At 37.7% G+C, this 22,633-nt stretch overlaps 1 protein-coding gene across 6 annotated transcripts in view; it reads left to right on the forward strand.

The window, feature by feature from the left end:
* MBD5 (methyl-CpG binding domain protein 5) overlaps positions 1-18,460 on the forward strand; it is a 477,719-nt gene extending 459,259 nt beyond the window's left edge. For 5 of the 6 annotated variants that reach the window (XM_032286238.1, XM_032286241.1, XM_032286237.1 and 2 more), the window contains 3 exons: positions 3,440-3,513; positions 11,557-11,632; positions 14,401-15,007. In XM_032286238.1, the coding sequence (XP_032142129.1) occupies positions 3,440-3,513; positions 11,557-11,632; positions 14,401-14,472 (222 nt within the window). In that variant the 3' untranslated portion in view covers positions 14,473-15,007. Of the gene's footprint in view, positions 1-3,439; positions 3,514-11,556; positions 11,633-14,400 lie in introns of all 6 variants that reach the window. The other variant, XM_032286235.1, reaches the window with a different exon arrangement.
* Positions 18,461-22,633: the final 4,173 nt, after the last annotated feature.

A 22,633-nucleotide genomic window follows, 5' to 3' on the forward strand; every position in this document is an offset into this window, starting at 1 on the left:
GAAAGAAAGAAAGAAAGAAAGAAAGAAGAAAGAAAGAAAGAAAGAAAAAGAGAAAGAGAAAGAAAGAAAGAAGAAAGAAAGAAAGAAAGAAAAGAAAAAGAAAGAAAGAAAGAAAGAGAAGAAAGAAAAGAAAGGAAGAAAGAAAGGAAGAGAAAGAGGAAAAAGAAGGAAAGAGAAAGAAAAAAGAAAGGGAAAGAAGGAAGAAAGGAAGGAAAGAAGGAAGCTAGGAAGGAATGAAGGAGGGAGGGAGAGAAGGAAGGAAGGAAGGTAAGTAAGAAGAAGGAAGGAAGAAAGGAAGAGGGAAGGAAGGAAAAAATATTTAACATTTAACATGTATATTTATACATGAATAAGTGGACTATGAATACATATAAATTCCAGGTAACTTTATGAATCTTAAATGGCATGAGTAAGGAGTTAGACCATGATGGCCAGTACTATTAGTATCATTGTTACCGGCATGAAACTGTGTGGACAGATGAGTAAAGATAAATGATAAAGCCCTCCCCTAAGTTCTCACTAAGATAGAGTAAAATAATTTATGATACTCCTGGTTTGTAATTGTACAAAAATACAAGATTATAATTACAGATGAAAGTATTATCTTAGATTACTTCCTCCTTTAGTGTAAGTTTTATAAAAATATCTGTGTGTGTTTAACCTTTTTAATGTTACATTTATGTATTTGATTTCCTGGTACTTTTTTAAATTTACAAGTTAGCTAAGTAGTTTACAAGGGAGTGTTCATTAAATATGATTTCTATTTAACTAGAAATTGAATTTATTTTGTTATTATCTGATACCATTTTTGGTTGGTATCTTTAAAGTTTCTTGAATATTTTTCAAATGTATGATTATTTCCCCAGAAAACACACTCTTCATATATATTTCACAGTACAGTAAAATGCTAAAATCCTGAAACAAACTAAACTGTCTTCTGAATATATATGATCTTGTTATACCAGAAATGCACAGTGGTATATATCTTATTTATGTTTAGTTTCAGAAAGACTATCTTTGCTTTCTTTTTTGAGGTCATTTAATTCTTTATAAATAATATAGTTATTATAAGTTTATTACAGCCTTAGAGGCAGATTTAAATGACGAAACCATGGTAGAGTATTAGTTCAGGAAAAAAAATTCCTGGAAAATTATTTAAGCATAAAAAAATTTGAATATAAATTTGGCCAAGTTGTCATCTAAATTTTGTAGAAATACAATTTTAAATAATTTGACCTAAATTTTTGAGTGTGCCTGTGTGTGTATTTTATATACATATGTGTGTGTGTGATTTTATATATATAAATGCTATATATATAAAATGACTGTATATTTCAATATTTGTTGGAGTTGGTATCGTGGAGAGAGGTTGAGCACTTTGGAGTCAGACCTGAGTTTCAGTTCTGGCCATGTTATTTAAATGCACCAAGCCCCACCTGTAATAATACAAAAGTAATACTGGTTTGCAGTAGTATCATATTAAATGATAAAGTAGTGCCTTTTACATAGTATATGCACAAGAAATGTTTTTACTGTCCCTTATTCCATAATTAATTAAAAATAAAAATTGAAGACTCAAAAAAATAGTTTGACCTAACTTTGTTTTTTAAATTAAGACCAACAGGGTAAGTTTTAATTGGCTGTGCCTTGCTTTGTTTCATTGTGAATCTGCATTCTGTGACTTGATCAATCCCTTCTGAGATTCCCCACTACAAAGTCTAATAGAAGTTTGTTATATAGCACAGCTTCTTTCCTGCTGCTAAGAAGCTTATTTAAATATAAGTGGAGTCATTTATTGATTACAAAAATGTAATAGGCAAAACGTCTTTCATATCTTCTTCGTGTGAGTGAATACAAGATGGAGGCTAATTGCTAACATGAAATGTGAAAGTGCATCCGGCACATTTTTTTTTTTTAAACAACACTTGGTTACATTCAGCTCACTTTAGGTTTTCCAGTGGTACCAGTAACCCAATAGGACACTTTTCTTGATGTGAAGTGTTATTGGAACAAAGTTGTATCTTGTACTGACACACAGTGAATTGGGTATGTATGAACTTATGTGTATAAGACATTTGGATTCCTTCGGGCAAAATACAAAAACATGAAAAGGAAAACGTTTCTATTATTTGACTGTTTTTCTCACTGGATATTAGAAATGCTTGTTTTCAGACTTAACAATGACAGCCTTTTGTTAATCATAATTGTGTTCTAGATTTGAAGGGGACATAGAGAAGTTATTTCTAAGCAACATTCATGAGTCAATCTTGAAGTTACAAAGACAAAAGTTAATAATAATTTCCTTGCTTATTAGTGTTTATGTATTTACCCATGAGGCATTTTGTTTAACTCTGTATTTTTATATAACAGTGGCTTGGGGGTTGGAGGAGAAATGGGGGTAAAGTGGCTGGATTTTACCCCAACTCAATGACTGAGGTACTTGCCTTGAAACTACGCTTACACAGCAAACAATGCTATTTTTACTTAGATTGTGTATGCGTGTGTGTGTATGTGTGTTTACAGAATAAAAATAGCCATATTTTTCTAAAAGTGTTTTTATTCCCAAGTCACATAAAGCTTTCCATTATAATTATTAATTGTTTTTATTGTGGGGAGGTGGCTTCAAGAACCATGATAGAGATTCTCAGGGGTGTGTGGCAAGGCTGCACCCTCCCCACACGCACACATATCCCACCACACTTGGTGACTGACTTCTGTTGAAGTAGCAGACCACACACAGACTGGCAGCGATAAAGCAAGACAGGACAGAGGACACACCCACAAGGCATAGCAACACCCTCTTCTCACGTTTTATGGCCTCTGCAAAGCCAACTGTGTACTGGGTCATGATCATTGCTGTATGCTAGGATAAGTATTCAACAAGACTTATCACATCTTAATTCTCACAGCAATTCTAGCAGGAAGGTAGGTATTATTGTCCTCATTTTACAGAGGAGGAGTCTGAGGCTCAGAAAATGTGTTTTACTCCTACTAGGAAGTGAAAAGGTAGGATTCAAACTTTGATCTGTTGGCTCCAAAGCCCATTCACTTCACTAATTACCGCTCTTGTCTTCCCCTGATACTGATATCACAGTAATCTGATACTACAGATTTGCAGTTGCTCAGAAAGTGAGCCAGGATCTCTGATTTTTATGATGTTGGTGAGTTGAAGGTTGTTTAAATTCCAGGTGTTATTCCCAAAATATTATTTTCAAAATGTTGACAATTTTAAAGCCAAACAGCTTTTCATGTCTGTTGATGTTGCAGCCTGGAGCCACAGAATCAATCTCTAATGAGGACAGAAGATTTGACAGGGCAGTGAAGGTTAAGGCTCCCCTCCCCTCCAGTGCAGCACCTGCTAGTATGGCAGGAAAGTAAAAACCGCGTTTAACAATTACAGGTCTGGGTAATGTGGTTTGGTCTTCATACCTTCACTCAGGTGGAGCCCGAGAAGTTGAAGACACTAACAGAAGGTTTGGAAGCCTACAGCCGTGTCCGGAAAAGGAACAGAAAGTAAGCACTTTTTAAAACTTTCACTTTATTTTTCAAGGATATAATTTACTGTTTTTCCAACAAAAGGATAATGAAATCTCACCAATTCTGTCCATGTTGTGGCCTGCCTAACTAAAGTTTAATATTTACCAACAAAGAGGACCATTATAGACAAGCCGAATTAGTGATTACAAAAAAAAATTCTCTAAACAATTTCTGTTTACACTATGTGTAATATTTGCCTCTTCTCTTTCCTCATTACCTGCATCTCTATTCCTCTCATTTAGTGGAAAATAAATAATAATATTCTTAACATATAGCAATTAAATAGGCTCTGAAAGTGTAGTGAGTCAATCCCTTTGCAATTCAAATACTTTCAGGGGTAAATACCCCTAGTCGTATACATGCAAATAATTTTGGGAGATTATTTGTCAAAGTGATGCTAAATAACGGTTTTTTTGTTGCATCAGCGTTGTGGACTTGAAAGTAAGCTTTCTTTGGAATTATAACAAGAAGTTGAATTTCAGGCCAGTATTCAAGTTTTTCTAAATCTTTGTTTTCTGAGTAAATGTAGTATGATGTAGTGCAGGCAAACAGATAATATTAGAAACACAGTTTTTACTGTGATACAATGTACATTCATATATCATATTGAGGTAGAGAACTACAAGTGTGCTTCTCTGTGTGTACCTAGACAGCTATTTTAAAATGTGTAAATTGATATACCTGTTCAGTTGCTATAATAATTTCCATGTTATCAAGCAACCAGGAATTATATATGAATTAATTTTTATTCATTTACAAAATGATCCTCACATTTCCTTCCAAATATTAACATATAGGCTTAATGTGTTTATATATTATCGTCTTTCTAAAAATACCATTTTAACTTCTTATAAGACTTATAAAGTGGAGATCAGAATGATTCATAGTGGATCTTGCATAAAAGGCTTATATAATGATATCAGTAATATCTATTAAAAAGCAATGTCTTTCCCTTTTGGTGTTTCCCATAATGCTGGCCAGAGGCATAATTTTAGAAGTTAACGAATCTTGGGAAGACTCTGCACCTCAATAAAAGGTCTCTGAAAAGATGACAGCTACAAAGGGCAAACCCCTACGTCTCTATGTCCTGGACTCCTTTGGAAGGCAGCAAATTGGTACTAATTGTGTCGAGGGCCAAGCGAATTGCCAGATAACATCCCTCTAGGCCTGATGAGGAAAACAGGGATCAAGCTCCCTTCCACTCTTACTGAGGCACACTTGCTGTGCAGAGCTTAGCAACAAAATAAAGCCACCAAAATTAATACAAGGTCTGGATAAAAGGAGGAAAATTGCAAATTACCTACATCACAAATTTGCATTGGGCCAGTTGCTGTAAAATATTCAACAGTACCCATTTCTTTGGTGTAAAAGATCCCTAAAAATGTTTCCTACAGTGCAACATGCCAGGTACTTGGATTATGTACAAACTAAAGTTAATAACAGAAATAAAATAACTCTTCCAAATATTCAAATACAGTCCAAATATTCAAACGCACTGCCTTGAAATGAGCTGGATTTTCCCCCATGTGTTTGTAATTAAGCAATTTCTGAAAGGTAATGAGTAACAAACCACAATTTAAAATTTTTTCTTCAAAGCCAATTTACTATTTGCAGTAAATTAAGGTGGGTGCTATTTAAAGGAATTCTCCTCATGATAACCATAAACTTGGAGTACAGATTGAAGAGGTAAAAGTAGAAAATACAAAGCTAACGTTTATAAAAGGAACTTTATTTACCATACTATTGTCTAAGCAGACAGATTTTCCTTTTTGATGCCCAGTAGAATGCTTTACATTTTGCACATGTAATTGCAAATTCATCATTTTATTCTCCCAGTCACAAGATGGGCCAAAATTACTGAGCCCATTTGCAGATGTGGACACTCAGACTCAAATAGTTTAAATAATTAGTTGAAAATCCCACAACTGATAAATTATATGTTGAATCAAATCATTTTTTAATTTAGGCATTTATTCTCAATTTAAGGAGACAAATTTAGCAAAAAATCTGTGCCAGGAACAGTGCTACAGTTCCTAAAGCTCATTGTTTAGTAAAAGAGACAAATGCAGAAACAAATAATTAAAATGTTAAAATTGCAATGACAGCAATATATATACTATATTTTGGGGTCATAGGGAAAGGGCAGGTAAAGGAAGGGATTCTAGAGGAGTCAATATCTGCTCCAAGCCTTAAACACTACCTAGGCATCAGCCACACAAAGGAAACAAAGACCAAGATGTGATGGTATAGTGTTTAGATGAGAGCAGCAGTTGGATTTGGGGGACAGTAAAATATCAGATGGAAAGTTGTAAGAAGTACACACAGGAACCAGATCATGAAGGGTCTAGTAAGGGCCAGTAGGATGTTTTATTGTTTTTGAAGTGCCTAAAGGGGGCAGGTGGTTGGATTTTCACCTTAGGTATAGCTGTGTAGGAGAACAATTTTTTTTTTTTTTTTTTTTTTTTTTTTTTGAGACGGAGTTTCGCTCTTGTTACGCAGCCTGGAGTGCAATGGCGCGATCTCAGCTCACCGCAACCTCCGCCTCCTGGGTTCAGGCAATTCTCCTGCCTCAGCCTCCTGAGTAGCTGGGATTATAGGCACGCGCCACCATGCCCAGCTGATTTTTTGTAGTTTTTGTAGAGGCAGGGTTTCACCATGTTGACCGGGATGGTCTCGATCTCTTGACCTTGTGATCCACCCGCCTCGGTACAGACGTGAGCCACCGCGCCCAGCCAGGAAAACAAATTTTAAGGCAACAATATTGAAGATAAAGAGATTGTTCAGGAGCCATGGCAGAATACAAGGGAGAACGAGGATCCAAACCAGGAGATGACAGAGTTGGGAATGAGGATGGAAGAGAGGAATGTGGTCAAGAAATATTTAGGAGGTAAAATAGACAGAACATGGGTGATTGGGGGTAAAATAGAACATGGGGTGATTGGAGGTAAAATAGAACATGGGGTGATTGATCAGAATTTGAAGGAATGGAAACAAAATCAATGACAGCTCTCAGGCTTTCAGCTTGGGTGACTCAGTAAGTGGTAGAAACACTGACTGAAATGGAGTTTACAGGGGGAAGCTATTGAGTACAGTTGGGGGTGCCTGCAGGATAGGCTGGACATGCATGTCTGAAACTGGGAAGAAGCAGTATTTGAGAGTGTACAAATGACTGCAGTCACACAGAGATACTTTGACAAATTTGAAGAACAGTAGGCTAAAAACTGAACATGTGAAAGAATGAAGAAGATGGGAAGAGTGGTCAGTAAGGAGGAGGAGAATGAGGGGAAGTGGATAGAGTCTCAGGAGTCAAAGACGGATAAAGTGATCAACAGAGGTCCAGGAAGAAAAGAACTGAAAATAATCACCATTAGATGGGGCAATTTGAAGGTCACTGGTAAAAAGAACTGAAAATAATCACCATTACATGGGGCAATTTGAAGGTCACTGGTAACCTCAGTGAGAACAGTTTCCAGTAGAGTGATGTACACATAAAGTGGCCATGGGTTGATGACTAAATAAGAATAAGGAAATGGAGAGAGGAGATGTAGATTATTTACCCTTCTTTCTACCCATAATGTGAAAATTTCCTAAAAAATAACAAAGAACGATTTTTTTAATTGACAAAGATTTGACTGCTTTTGTAGACTGAGGGGAAGAAGAAAAGATGAAAAGACTGAAAAAGGAAGGTGGCATTTGGAACAATATAATTAAGAGTTTGGCTTTTACCTGGACTCAAATTCTGTTTCTACCACTTCATAGCTGTGTGTTCACAATGTCCCTGAGCCTAAATTCTTCATTTCTAAAATGGGCATAATCCTACTTTAGGATTGTTGTAATACAGATAATATAGAGAGAGCCTCAGCACAGTACTTGGCACATGGTATTTAGTAAATAGCTATTTTTATTATAAAGATACAGGTGAAAGAGACAAAACTGTCTGTTATTTTTCCCAGTTGAAACATTCTACCACCATATTAGATGTTTAGAATTTTATGTAGTCATTTTAATCCTCAGTGTCCTCAAACTGTACAACAAATAAATATCTTTAAACATATGTTCTAATTATATCCTAGTAACATATTTATTTAACACATTACTTAGGGCAGTTTTGTCCTTAAAAGCAGAAATAGCTTTATTAAAGAAAAATTCCATAGCTTTTACATATGTTATGATTTTCATTTAAGTGAGGAACAAATCTTCTGTCTACATAGACATTTCTTTGGAAACCTGAATTTTTGTGAAGCTGGCAAACAATAAAGTGATTAAATAAGTCACACTTTCACTTTAAAACCAAGGAATGATACTTACCATGTTAAATTTTCTTACATCTGCATTCATTCTCCATAGATTCGGTTTCAGAGTGTAGGGTTCTTGACTTTTAGGTCTCACTCAAATTTGTTACATACTATATGAAGTGAGTCACTTAAACTCTAACCTGACAATGTAGAACAACTTGGAACTTTTCATTTCCTTTCTGTTTTTTGTACCATTCATAGATGTGTACCTGGCTTTTTAAAAAATTAGTGAAGATAAAGATAATGCGTGACAGTATAGGCAATGAAGTTGAGAAGTGGCAATTATCTCCATTAATAATTAGAAATGTGATTATATGAATATCTATTACTTAATCAAGTAGGTTTTAGAGTGTCCATTAGTAAAAATGTTTATTATTAAATGTCAGCGGGGAATAGAAAATAGCAGAAGAAACTCCACAGGGAGGCCCACTGGACTGGAAGGCTGAATTTTGACTAATTGTTCATTTCTTGAATTTGTGGAGTTTTTTTTCTTCCTCTTGTAAGTTCATTCTGACCTGACCAGTTAGAAAAAAACTGATCTCCAGATTTGACGTCTGGGAGAGTCTCTCTTTACCTCTCGAATCTCATGTTGTGTACAAATAGCTTCACGCCCCACATCTATGTATTTATTTTCTCTTCCAAAAGAAGTCATTTCTCCCTCTGTCAACTATTAAGGTATGTTAAAGGTGAAATATTATACTAATTTAGCTTGAATTAATGCAAGGTGTTTACAAATATTTGAAATATCTTGAAGAATGAGATGACAAAATTCATGAAATTGGTTTTTTCAACAAGTAATATTGAATTGTTTTTGTGCTTGAGTGGTGATTGTTATTGCAGTTCTTCATGGTTAGGTAAAAACTTTTTCCTGTGACTGTTGCTTTTGAAAACTCTAGTCAAATATCCATTTTCTTCATTACAAAATTAGAATTGATTTCTAATAATAATTGATTTCACCAATTATCCCTAAAAGTTATGAAGTATCACATAAGAAGAGTTGTCATAACACCTATTCCATCAAATTGTTGTAAAGATTAAATGAGGTAATGTATATACAGTTTTAATACAATTCTTAGCACATAGACATTTTTTAGTAAATAACAGGTTTGTTTTTGTTTTTTTTTTTACTAAAATTAAAGGTGAGAGAACCAATGTTCACTGGAGGTTTTTCATTAAAATGTTGTAACTTCATTTTAAATATTTAGAACTTTATATAGTCAATTTTAAACTCATAAGATCTTATCAAAATTTATAATAAATAAATGTCTTTTAAAACTTATGTTAATACATCAAACTTATGTTTATACAAAAGAAATAGTAGGCCGAGTGCAGTGGCTCACGCCTGTAATCCCAGCACTTTGGGAGGCCAAGGCAGATGAATCACAAGGTCAAGAGATCGAGACTTTCCTGGCCAACATGGTGAAACCCTGTCTCTACTAAAAATATAAAAATTAGCTAGGCGCAGTAGCACCTGTAGTCCTAGCTATTTGAAAGGCTGAGGCGGGAGAATTGCTTGAACCTGGGAGGTGGAGGTTGCAGTGAGCTGAAATCATGCCACCGCACTCCAGCCTGGTGACAGAGTGAGACTCCGTCTAAAAAAAAAGAAAAGAAATAGTAAGGATAAATTTATTTAACACATTACACAAAGTGTGATATTGTGGGGCAATGTGGCAGTGATAATACTGTCAGAATCCTTACCAAGCAGCCTGCAAAAGGGGCCCCAGCCCAGCCTCAGCAATCCCTAGGTGGCCTTGCAGAGGGCTCCCAGGACCTTGCTTAGCAGATACCTCATTAGGAAAACAACTGAGACTGACTCCATGAGATATCAGGGCCCCCTTGAAACTGGAATGGGTAGGTAAATGGAATACAGTAGATACATAATAAAAACACTTCTTATATACCAGTTAGAAGGAATGAGTAGATTATACAAACTAGTTGGTATTTAACAGTTATAAGGAGAAAAAAGACAAGTATGTATATCATAACACCTTTTGTGTGTGTGTATCAAAAAAAACCACATAAAACCATACTAGGTGCTGTTCATGGATAAATTATATAAAGTATAAAAGCAGACTAAAAGTTGAGATGGTAAGGTGAGGGAAAAGGGGACCAGGATGGATAACAAATGGGAATTCCAGCTTTCTTTCCTTTTTTTTTTTTTCTTTTTTAATATAAAAGACTTAAAGGAAGTATGTAATTTATTAACATTTCATTCCAGGAGAGGAATATGTTAGGTTTATTTTATCCTACGTACTTCTCTGCATTTTAAAATTTCTAAAAATAAATGACAAAAGTGTAAAAGCTAAAGACTAGCTTACACGGCCAGCAAAAGGTAGGAGAAAAGTGGTTGATGCCATATTACCTTTATAATTTGGTTAAAACTAATACACTAATTTTTCGCTTCAGTTAAACTGACCTAAGTACATATGTTTTTTTGAAACAGGACCATCTGGGCCAGCTTTGGACAAATATTTTTATTTAGCAAATACATACAGTTTCTATGGTATGTCTAGCACTATAGTACTCAGGGGTGGAAAACTCCGAGTTCTCAAAGTGTAGACAGAAACTCAGTGTATTCATTGTCCAGTCACGGTGTGTGACGATCAAACCTAGTGAAAGCTATGGTATACTGAACTAAAGTTCAAAAGTGATTCAAAACACTATGCTAACCAAACTGAATACGACAGTAAGTCAAATTCTTCCACGACTGCAAATTTCCAGTCTCCATGGTCGATGCTGAGATAGGACTTAACTCATGGAAACCCATGCTAACCACCTGTAATGAAAACGTTACCTCCAGCAGCTCTCCTAGTAATTGTCATGACAGGACGAATGAAAAGAATCACCTTAGTACTTGGGGAAAAAAAAGGTGTGTGTGGGGGTAATTATTTATTTGCATAAAGAAGGAAAAACAAGTTAACAGTCAGGATGGGCAAAGTGTACATAACCACAGAGGTGGCTGGCATGAATTTACCTGATTTTAGTTCAATAGCTTCATAGATATAAGCTTCAAAAATGGTAGATGTACCATGTGTGTAATTCAGGCCAAATATGTGTAATGGAATGCTAAGTGGAGAGAAAAGGACAGAGAAGTGATAGGCACCCTGAGGCCGTCACTCTTTCTCTGTTCAAATAGTTACATCATTTTGGTTTTTCGGAAAATGTGCTGGGGGCCAGGTTCGGGGCCTCGGGTGCGTCAGAGTTAAGGTGTATCCCACCTGGAACGTGCACCGGGATTTCAGCCTTCACTTGCTCTAGAGCCGGGACGCTGCAGAGAGGGCAGAGGGAGCTCCCTAGTGGCCAGAGCCTGCAGTTCAGCCCCGCCGCCCTTCCTCTAGTACTCACAGCCAGGCTGCCTGAGAAACAAGAAGCGCTGCAGGGCCGGCTGGAGCCAGGGAGCGTGCGCGGCGTCGCTGGGAGAGGGAACCCGTGGCCCAACTTTCTTCTCAAATCACCAGATTGTGGAAGAAGCACGTGGAAGAGAAAAAAGCCCATCTCCCCGCCCCCCAGTCTGTTAAACTTTTTTTTAGTAGTTCTGTGACTTTAATCATTAGTATTCAGTGGTCAGAATCCCAGAGTGATGTATTGTAGTGAATTTTCCAAACGCGATTATAAATTGACTTTCTCTGGTGGACCTGGTTCTTTTGTTTTCTGATTAGGAAATTACATTGAGATTTTGTTTCTTTAATTTTTTAATCTGGTGTGTTGTTTTCATTAATTCCAGAAGTGGAAAGCTAAATAACCATTTAGAAGCTGCTATTCATGAGGCCATGAGTGAACTGGACAAAATGTCGGGGACTGTAAGTTAATTTATTTTTCCATTATACTGTGTTTCTTTGAAAATAAATTGCGTTGCACTTTTTGGTAAAGTCTCTTGAATATTGCCAAACAACTCACGTAGCAATACTAAATTAATCTGGAAAAAGAAAACAAATATCAGAAAAGATTCAAAGTCGCTTAAGAAAAAATAACCTGCCGGCATTAACTATGTCTTTCTTCCTGAGATAAGTAACTTTTGTTTTGCCACATAACATTCTTTTAAAATATGAGCAGCAAAATATGAAAGTTCAAACCACAGCTTTCTGCATTTGACTCTGTGACTGGCTGTGGCCATTACTATTGCCTATATATTTAGTAATGCAAATTTCTCTCTGTCCATTGAACCAAAAAGTGAAATTAAACAGTGGGGTCCAGATCAAGAGTATATAGACCTCTCATATCCCATTTTTATTGAACTGGGCATATAGTAGCATTGATTGTGAGAAGTTTGATCGTTATCCTCCAGTTCACACATTGACTGATACAAACACTTAAAATATAATTGTGATAATCTCCAAAAAATGTAAATTATCTAAGGCTATTTAGCATGAGAAATAATTTCTTTTCCTTGACCTTATGTTACAGGGTTTTCTGAACCCCAACAAACCATCCAATGGCAATTGGATGATGGAATTAGTACGGATTTTAGAGATTTTGGAATCCAACCAACCCATCATTTCACAGATGGGTGAATTGAAGCCCTGAGACATTACATTTCCTGATAAAATTATAAGAAAGATCTAGATTGGGGATTATAAACTCAAATGTTTTCTAGGGCCAGGCAAATAATATCACTAAAGTGGGCCAGGTATGGGAAAACAGCAGTCGGGATGGATGAGAAATGCCAGTGAAGATGCATGGGTTGGGGCAAGCTACCAGTCTAGAGGCTCAGCACAGTAAAGGCCATTACCCACTTGAATCTGGTGATGTTTGAGGAAGGGGTTGCTCCAAACCAGGGCACAGATTCTTTCTGTATCTAGTGTCCACCTCTCTTAGGTCCTCAGAGTGCTCCATTATATCCTTTGCGCGTTGCCTAGAAAGCAAAAGAAGAAAGCGTGCTAGGAATATTGCCAGCATAGGTTTTATGAGCCAGGCCTAGAAGCTCGTTCTGTTAACTTTCTACTGACCTGACCTAATCACAAAGCTTTCTTAACTCAAGTGGAATAGGAAATAGAGCATAGAATGTGCCTGCCCAGGAAAAAGAAAATGAATTTGGCCATCGTCTTTTAGACTCTGCCTCAGGACATTTGGTCCTTGTGGAAATCAGGTAGTTGAGAGTAATAAGGATCAGGGCAACCTGAGCGGCATGCACTCTCTCCAGAAGGCATTTCTTCCATGCTCCAGCAGATCTTAGACGTGGGAAATTGTGTTCATGTTGCAGGTTCTTCCCATTTTTCATGTGAAACTAGAAATCTAGAGGTAAAAATTCTTATTTATATGTGTTGACACTGTTTTTAAAAATATTAAAGTGCCATATGTCTAAACAAAATACCATCTCAGGCCACATTTGGTCCACAGATTACTAGTTTGCCGTCTCAGCTATAAAAAGTTTCTTTCCTCAGTTATAAAAAGTTTTGGCTCTTTTCTACAGACTAGTGGTTTTTAAAAAATGTGTATGGAGAAGATTAGGAAGAATAGGCAGATTGAGAAACCCACAACATTATTTAAAATTTTTAAATATTATTTTTTAAAGCATTTTGCATTTGCGTCTGGATAACATCGCCCTTTGCTCTTGTCTAAACATTATTTTTAAGCATATAATTGAACCAACTTGTTGTGGATCTTGAGAGCTGATTGTACTCATCTCTGCCTAACTCTTAAGTTCTGTGACATAAGGTTGGGAGCTTGAAATTGACCAGGGTAAAAGTTTTACACCACAGAAAGTGGCAAAATGCTACAATGGACTTGTGTCCAAATGCTGATTAAGCATTTTCTACACCATTGCCTTGGGTTCATCCCTCTTCTCCTGGGTCTTGGACCTTTCTCCCTTCCACCAATAGCTACAAGACAATTTGATCACTCCCTCCTCCAAATTATACCTGCTGTCTGATGCTGCCCAGCCACTGCTCAACCTAATGAACGGCACTAAATGTTGCTAGTTCCAGTATTAGTATGTAAAGAGAGGTGAGTTGTATTAACTGCTCCTCCCAGACTGCCAACAGATGATAGATGGAATTTATCAGATCTGCCAACAGATGATGTGAAATTCTCTTTTTCATTTTGATTCTTCTCATAAACAAACATCCTTGGGCTGAGCTATGTGTGCATGTTCTTATAATTTGTGACCCTTCCTAGTCATTGTGAAATAAGTAAGGTGACAAAGTGAGAAAAAATAGAAGCATGTTTGGTGTGTAATTATCCACTCTTCCAGGCTGTAGTGAAATTGGTCATCTAGGGTCTCTGACAGGGAAGGCTTTATTTTTGTTTTAAATGGACAATGGGGGTAGCAACTGCACATTGCATTTCCCATACTTGATTTTGTCCGGTTCATCCTTTGTTTTCCACTGTCTATTGGCGCCCCCAGAGTGTTGGCACTGCTTATTAGTTTCTGGTATTCTGCATTCTCTGTAGTGACTGTGGGCACGCTGACATCTGGGGTCTTGGTAAACATTTTGAGTGCCTGAGGAGATCAGTAATTGAAAGTGAAAGCCAGAGTCTATTCTCTGCCCTGTTTCTTTGTCAGAAATTGTATGGTGTTTGTGATTTCATCCTCTGTTGTTGTTGTTTTTTTCTACCTTTTTATTTCCAGGTACACCAAATCCCACAGGGTGACAGACAAATGAGACCCCCCAAACCCAAGAGGAGGAAGATCTCCAGATAACAGAGACTACTCCACTAATGAGCAGTGTTTATTAAAGGAACATGCACAGATGTATCTGTATATAGGTATTGATATAGCCACTGTTATATCAATATTTAGATTATGGCAGATAGCTACCACCACCACAGGGTGCTAAAGAAACAGTGATAGAAAGTTTTTCTGATCAGGAAGGATAATGAATGCTGGAAAAACCAATCAAAATCTCTGTGTGATGAGAGTGATAAATGGTCAAGAGATTACTGAGAAACTCTTTTTCTATAATACTAAATTGTGATTCCAAGAAATAGTCCAAATGTTTCTGAAGAATTTTCAATGTTGTATATAGAAAATACAGAATTTCATGGTGATATCAGAAATGTAAATATTGTACAATATTGTCATGTACAAGCGTACCTAATGCACACTTTATCTTTTATTGTACAAAGAAATAGTGTACAAAATTCTTTGGTTTCTATGGAGTACACCTACCAGAGACTACCAGTGTAAAGTGATAAATAAAAATACAACCTAAATGCTTTTCTATGATAATGTAAAAGATGCTGTTTTTGTATTTAACAGCAGAGAAAAGGCATGATGATGTAATATCTGAATTATGACATACACTGCACACCACTGAGTGTCCATTTATATTGTCTGTTTGGAATGAACCTTGCCTGGAAGCACTGGACTCAATTTTGGGTGTCTAGGAAATTGCAGCCTTGCAGATTTCTAAAGGGATGAGAGCTCACAGGTCTAAATTAAGAATTCAGAAACTGCAACCATTTGTTGCATATTTTTTTTACCTAAGTTTTAAAATAGAATAGGTTTTATAAAAAAAAAATCTTAGATGGAATATTTTCCTCAGCCATTTCTGTAGTTAACATTTGATAGCCACCTGTTAAAGCAGATAGCTTATACTGACAGCACCACTGCTGGTGCTCAGAGTTGAGGGGTTTTTTTGCAAATGATATCTAACAAGATAAAACTTTCTACTTCCGTACATGGAGGCAAAAGCCCCATTTTGCAACCGTTATCAGAGGTAAGGTTGATTATAATTCATTTTTTTTGTAGTGGCGAAAATAAATATGAATCATCAAAGCAAGTTTCATATCCATTCGTCAGTATTACTTAATCCAGAAGTTAATTAAGGTGGCTTACAAAATTATTAGCAATGGCAATTTTTTATCAGTATTGTGTAACATATCAGATTTATTTTATTTAAAGAATTATTTATACCATTAACAGATTCTTATATATATTAATGTGGCTAAAATGTGCAGGTTAAATCTATTAACCAAATTATTTGTATTATATTAAGTAAGAAAAAATGTGAAACAAATGTAGAGAGAAAATACTACATTACAAGTATACAAACCTGAAACTGTGAGCCATTGTAAAGTACAAGGTAATTAATAAGAAATGTAGCACAACATAATTTTCCGTCTTCTTCTCACAATTTTTGTGGTGGTGGTATAACCCTATCTTCCAGGCAGTTAAGCAAAGTTTGGGCTTCCAGCCTGACTTCAAATGATAGATTGTCAAAAGAAGGGATCTATTATCCCTTTATTCTTGGAACCACCAGTCTCTGCCCCAAACCCTGAAGCCCCTAGAGAGCACTGCCTTGTCCTCTAGCCTAGGGCTCACGCAACAGTCTCCCACTCAGGCTGCTAGGAGGTTCTCCAGTAGCAGGCTCAGCACCTCAAACTGCCCACCACCTCTCCTACTGCTCCTTTCCCACCCAGCCCCCAAACTCCTCAGTCCTGTCATGTAGCAGAGTTCCAGTAACTCAGGAAAATGGAGACCAAGGTCATTCCTTGAGTTGGCTTCTTGGGGCCACAGCACAGAGCATGCTACCTGGGCTCACTTTTGATAGCAACAGCTCTTAGTTATTCCCCTAGGTCTCCTGTGTCTCTCTGTCCCTCTGTTCCTACTCTCACCTCTACACCCAAGCCTAGGGGAATGCAACTGGCTATCCTGGGCTTCATGACCTCAAAGTAGGAACCCTTCCTTCAGGGGTAGGTTCATTTCGTCTCTCTTGTCATGGTGGGATTGCCTGCCCGGTTCCTTCATACAGTCCCATGAAGTAATCGTTTGTGTAGTTTAGTTGACACATTTTTATAAGTTAAAAGTTGATGTGGCTAGTATATTTAAACCATTAATGTCTTTTTTTTTTTTTTTGCACCAATCTGTTTTTCTGTGTTTTTTTCCTGCACATTTGTGTTTATTCACAGACAGACATACGTGTGTGTTTGTATGCTGGGTGTGTCTGTATGTGTGTATGTGTTGATATGTAGAGTTTTTAGCCTTTGCTTTTCTGTCTTCAGGCGGAGTTTACGTTGACCAAGCCTTCTTTTTGGTATTTTGAGCTAATTCAGTTTGTGCTTCCCTCCCACTGTATACTTTACATCAGTAGAACATGTAAAGTATGTTTGTGCCCATGATCTCACTGGCTGCTATGGCTTTGATATGGGTGCTGGGTGTAATAGTTTCAGTCTACGTGGGTTTTTTTTCTTTTTCCTCTCTCTCTCTCTTACGTTATGTGGTTTTGTGTAAGCAGTTAATGTAAATATTGTTACCATTACAGGTCATGAAGTGCTGTAACATTTTTTTAAATGTTGCACCTACTTTACAATTAAAAAATTGGTCACTCACACTTCAGTTTTGCCCATAGAGCCATTTATTTCTCTTTGTATTGAAGCCAATTCATTTTTTTAAATGAAGGCTAGCCCGTCTATGTTAGCAAAATTTTTATTCCCTAAAATAAACTTTTTAAAGAAACAAATCCAAGAATGGAAACAGATGAAAAATTTTTTCTTCTTTGAAGAACATAATAGTCCCTGCTGGAAAAGGAAATCTAATTTTATTTTGTGTCCCTTAACAGGCCTAGGAAGCACAAGGAGAATAAACTAAACCTCTAAGAAGGTTTTAAAAATTATTTCAAATGAGTGAAAATTAACTGAGCAGCTTTTGTGTGATTTGTCTTGTTTGTAGCATTCAAAGCAAACCAGGGTTTTTATTTATTTAAAGGAACATTTGTACTTTTTAGTGCCATTATGAATGAAAATGCTTTAAGAATATTCATCCCTTGTGATATCATGGGCCACTTTTAGTCTTTTATTTGGACCCTGACTTTGAGTTTTTGCTATGTCTGTTGTTTAAGTAAACACAGCCTTCTTATTTGAACATAACACTCAAAATTGCAGGAGAAGAGGGCAGTTGTTTCACTTTCTGTAAGTTTTATGAAGATTCTTATATCCTATGAGGTGACTCATTTCTCATTTTAGACCATGATAGCACATTGTTGTTAACTTTGGTAATCTTCCATGCAGATTGCAGTGTTCCCTCATAAGTCACAAGCATATATGCATTAAGATTTTAAAATCTAAGATGCTTAAGATGTTGGTGGCATTGCTCTTTCTGAAAAGAAAGTCAAAACACTAGGCCTTGCTGAAAATCTGATATCTCGTTTACTTTGCCCATTTATGCCCAAATGGTATAATGCAAGACTCAAGACTTTTCAATGTAGTATATCAAATGAGTTGTGCATTGATTCATTTGGGGGACATGAACAAAAATTATCAACCAGCCAGAACTGTAATATTGAATTAGTTTATCTTTTTCTTTTATTCACTCTATCACATTTGCATTAGCCAAAGAGATAAGAACCTTAGTAATTCATATGTGTAAACAACCCAGAAATGAATATTAAATCAGTGAGCCAAAAAGCAATAAACAACTCAAGCATGGGAAATCCTGCTAACAGTGGGGAGTCTGATATAGAAAAAATATATAAAAAGCATTATCTTCAAAAATGAAAGATTAATTTGTATCTACTGTAAATATGTATTACCAGCCGTATCTGCATTTATACACACTGTGTGTGTACCTCAGTGACCTTTTATAAACCAGAAAAATGGTTGATTTAATAATTTGTTATGTAAATACAAAGTTGTCTATAAATTGGAAAATTTGATGCCAGATGGCTTCATAATATACAACTGTGTTTTGTAACATCATGCCTTCATGGATTAAGTATAAATACACTGGATTGTCTATGTAGAAGTGTAGCAGTTTACATTTCACCTGCATTTCAAGTGGATATTTTTGTCCAAATGGTTATACTAATAGGAATAGAAAACGACTTGAACATATTCAATATGAAAAACAAATATTGTTTTGATTTCACCAAAATTCCTTTCCACACCCAGGAATCTGTTCAGTTCAATGCTGAATGCTTTGATTATGAGATTTCCATAGGAGATTCTTTGATCCATGACAGGAATCTACTAGGAAAACTCTCCAACTGAATTATTCTTTTTGAGAGACAAACTACACATCTTTTGTTCTAATATCAGGCAGGGGAAGAGCCCAGCCTTTTATTGCTTTTTAACTTATTCTTGTCTTTGTTTCCATGTGTCTTAAAAAGCACCACACAGATGAGTAGGGTCTAGTTTTTGTGAGCAAAAGTGGCTACAGAGTGTCACCTCAGCCTTGGGCTATTGACTTGGGCAACCTAGGCTTCTCAGGTTTGGTACTATTGACATTTGGGGCCAGGGGATTTTTTTTTGTGGAGCCTGGCCCTTGCATCACTGGATATTTGACAGCATCCATGGCCTCTACTCACTAGATGCCAGTAGCACCTCCTCCTAAGTGTGACAATCGAAAATGACTCCAAACATTACTCCCAGGGTGAGAGGTAGAGGGGGGGTGGGGCAGGGAGGGCAAAAGGAGATTTGAAAACCACTTTGCCTTAATGGAATCAGTTAGGCCTATGTCTATGTGAAATATGGGCACATTTGCATGCAGTAATCAACAGAAACCTGATTCCTAGAAGCAGCCAACTCCATGCAAATAAGTGCTTCTCAGTCCTTGGATAAAGGAGTAAATATATTAATGCCAGATTTACTTTGAACACATTTGCTACTTTGGATCCTAAGACCCAGATGATCATGTTTTGAGAACGCTTAAGTAGTAGTTCAGTAGAGATACCTAAATACTCATGGCTCAGAGTTTGCAAGAAAACTGATAGCTCTCTTTGCGTAATACAAGGAGCTTCAGGTGATGGAAGGCTTCCAAAGATAGTGGACCTGCCTCCATTTGGCTGAAATGAGGAACTGGGTTAAGGCGAGCACATTATATATATATTTTAACAGCTTTCTACAACAGCCTAGTTCAGGTGTCAGTTGTTGTGCAATCGTTTTGTAAGTTCTGACAGAAGCAGTTCCATAGAGCTTGGTGGTATCATGGATATATTTATTCATTCAATACATTATTACTGAGTGCCAGTGTGTGTGCACACAGTCCGTGTGTAGCCGTGGGGATACAATGGCGAATGAGACAAGCTCATTCTTTGCCCTCACAGAGCTAACAAAGGAGACGGCCAAACAAACACGTAAGTACAAGAAAGGGTGATAAGGGATAGGGGAGCACATGGCAGGGCTGCTGACTTCATTTAATGGGGGTGGGGCTTGAACAGGGATCTGAGACAGATGAATAGAAAATAGGCAAAGGAAGAATGTGTGGCTTCGGGGAGGGTGGAGGAGAGCATGTTTGAGGCAAAGAGAATGGCACGTGCAAAGACTTGAAGGTCAGAAGAAGCAGGAGAGAAGAATGGCTGCAGAGTCACAGAGGGCTGGGCAAGTCTTCTCAAGATTTTGCACTTAATATGGCAATAATGGGGAATTATTGTAGGTTTTTAAGGAGGGAATGATAGGATCAGGTTTGTGTTTCAGAAATATTTATTCTGGCTGCAGCATTAAGAACAGGCAATTGGAGAGGGCATAAGATTGAAACGCACACAATACGTCTCTCTCACTTCAGTACAGCATTGCAGAAAGCATGTGCTTCCTCAACAATTCAAATAACAATTCAGACCCACCATCATTCTTCATGTTACATTTGTTGGGCAATTTCCTTCTCATTCTTGAGGTCAATGTAAATATATATATGTAAATTCATGTTGGTAGTCATGAAGAAATGCTCTCCAGTACATACACCTACTGCCAACATTATTCCTTATTTCTTCTACACAAATGGGAAAGCAACAGTGTTCCTACTTTGGTGATTAAAGGTCGGAAATCGTTTGAAATCCTGGGGCATTTTGCTAACATGGTATAGGAAGGAAGGCCCGCCAAGCAAAGCACACAGGTAAGTCCAGGTCAGGTATGGGCCTTTGGTGTCCTCCATGCCTCCCCCAGGACATGGGAAGCTGCAATGAAGCACTCAGGATGCCAGAGGTACCAGGTGAGCCCTGAGGATTATGAAAGCATAGGAAATCAGGACCACAGGCGGTCAGCGCCCAGAACAGGGCCATCTGGCTACCGGGATCTCTGCCCCACAGCAGGGGAGACCACACGGCCTTTCATCATCCACCCCAGCCTGTGATTACGCACATGCTCTTCAGAGTATCCCCAGCCGCCCTTAGTGGCCTCCTACACTTAATAAACAGTGAATTTGAGGGCTTTTTAAGGTTAATTACGTATTTTTTAAAAACAAACAGAGGCAAAGCAATAACAGACACCCAATCCTATGATTCTGAGGCCAGCCAATAGCCCCTTCCTCTAGCACAGGGCGCTGTACTCAGGAAATGAACCCTCAACAGGGGCAGCCCATTGGAACAGTTACAGACTGGGCCCTGAAGGCCCAATCTAGATACATTCAAAGCTAGACTGTGCCACTAGCTAGTTGTTTGACTTTGGGCAAGTTACTTAATCTATCTGCCCTTAGCTTTTGACAAAAGGGGGATGATAATAGCACTTCCCTCATGGGATTGATTAAGGATTGAATGAGATAATGGAGATAAAGCTCTTCATGCCTGGCACATAGCAGGTACTCAGGGACCATTTATTATTAAACTGCAGTATGAAAGTTTCAGGTTAGCAAAGGGGAAAGGTGTCAAACATAAGGAGAACATCTGTCTAGAGTGGCTGTATCCTCCTGGGACACCTTTTTTTTTTTTTTTAAGACAGGGTCTCACTCTGTCACCCAGACTAGAGTGCAGTGGCACATTATCAGCTCACTGCAACCTCTGCCTCCCAGTCTCAAGCAATTCTCCTGCCTCAACCTCCCAAGTAGCTGGGATTATAGGGGTGGGCCACCATGCCAGGCTGTTTTTTTTTTTTTTAGTCTCGCTCTGTCTCCCTGGCTGGAGAGCAGTGGCACCATCTCAGCTCACTGCAACCTCTGCCTCCTGGGCTCAAGCAATTCTCCTGCCTCAGCCTGCCAAGTAGCTGGGATTACAGGCATGTGCCACCATGCTGGATAATTTTTGTATTTTTAGTAGAGACGGGGTTTCACTATGCTGTCCAAGCTGGTCTCCAACTCTTGACCTCGTGATCTGCTCACCTTAGCCTCCCAAAGTGCTGGGATTATAGGCGTGAGTCACCGCGCCTGGCCTAATTTTTGTATTTTTAGTAGAGACAGGGTTTTGCCATATTGGCTAGGCTGGTCTCGAACTCTGGAACTCAAACGATCCACCCACCTTAGCCTCCCAAAGTGCTGGGATTACAGACATGAGCCACCGCATCCAGGCTTCCTGGGATACCATTACAGGTAGGAGAGTGGTTTACTTGTCTAAGAAAGCTCTGCTGAAAAAGAACAGCATTGTAACAGCCTTTTTTGGTTCTTCCCTTAGAACCCAGCGTTTTGGGATCTACTATTGAGGATGTTTCCTAGATGAATTCCACTGTCCATGATGCCACACACCGAAATGGATCAGGGCAGAGTCAGAATCAGTATAATTCAAGAACTTCTAACCTTCAGCCTGAGTGAAGCTGGAACTAGCTCTATAAATAAATAGCGCAGGACTTGAAAAGTGTAAACAACCTAAAATCAGTCAAATCAGGGAATGCAGAGTTCAGTACAGGGAAAAGTATATTTTTAACCTGAGAGACTGAAATCTGGGGGCTGAGATCTTGCCACTGACTGGCTCTGTGATCTGTGATTCGGGACAAATTGCTAAAAACATCCTGGAGCCAGACTCCCATGGAGTGGATCCAGTTATTTCAGTAGCTGTGTGACCAGGCAAATTCCCCTCTCAGTGCTTTAGTTTTACTAACCTGAAAAATGGGGATGATAATAGAACCTACCTCATAAAATTATGTGAGGATTGCATAAATGGATATAGATGAAACACTTAGAGTGTCAGGCATATAGTAAGTGCTATGTAAGTTAGGTTATTGCT

Source organism: Sapajus apella, unplaced genomic scaffold, assembly GCF_009761245.1.
Source record: "Sapajus apella isolate SASKATOON/1434 unplaced genomic scaffold, GSC_monkey_1.0 scaffold18, whole genome shotgun sequence".
Lineage (NCBI taxonomy): Eukaryota > Metazoa > Chordata > Mammalia > Primates > Cebidae > Sapajus > Sapajus apella.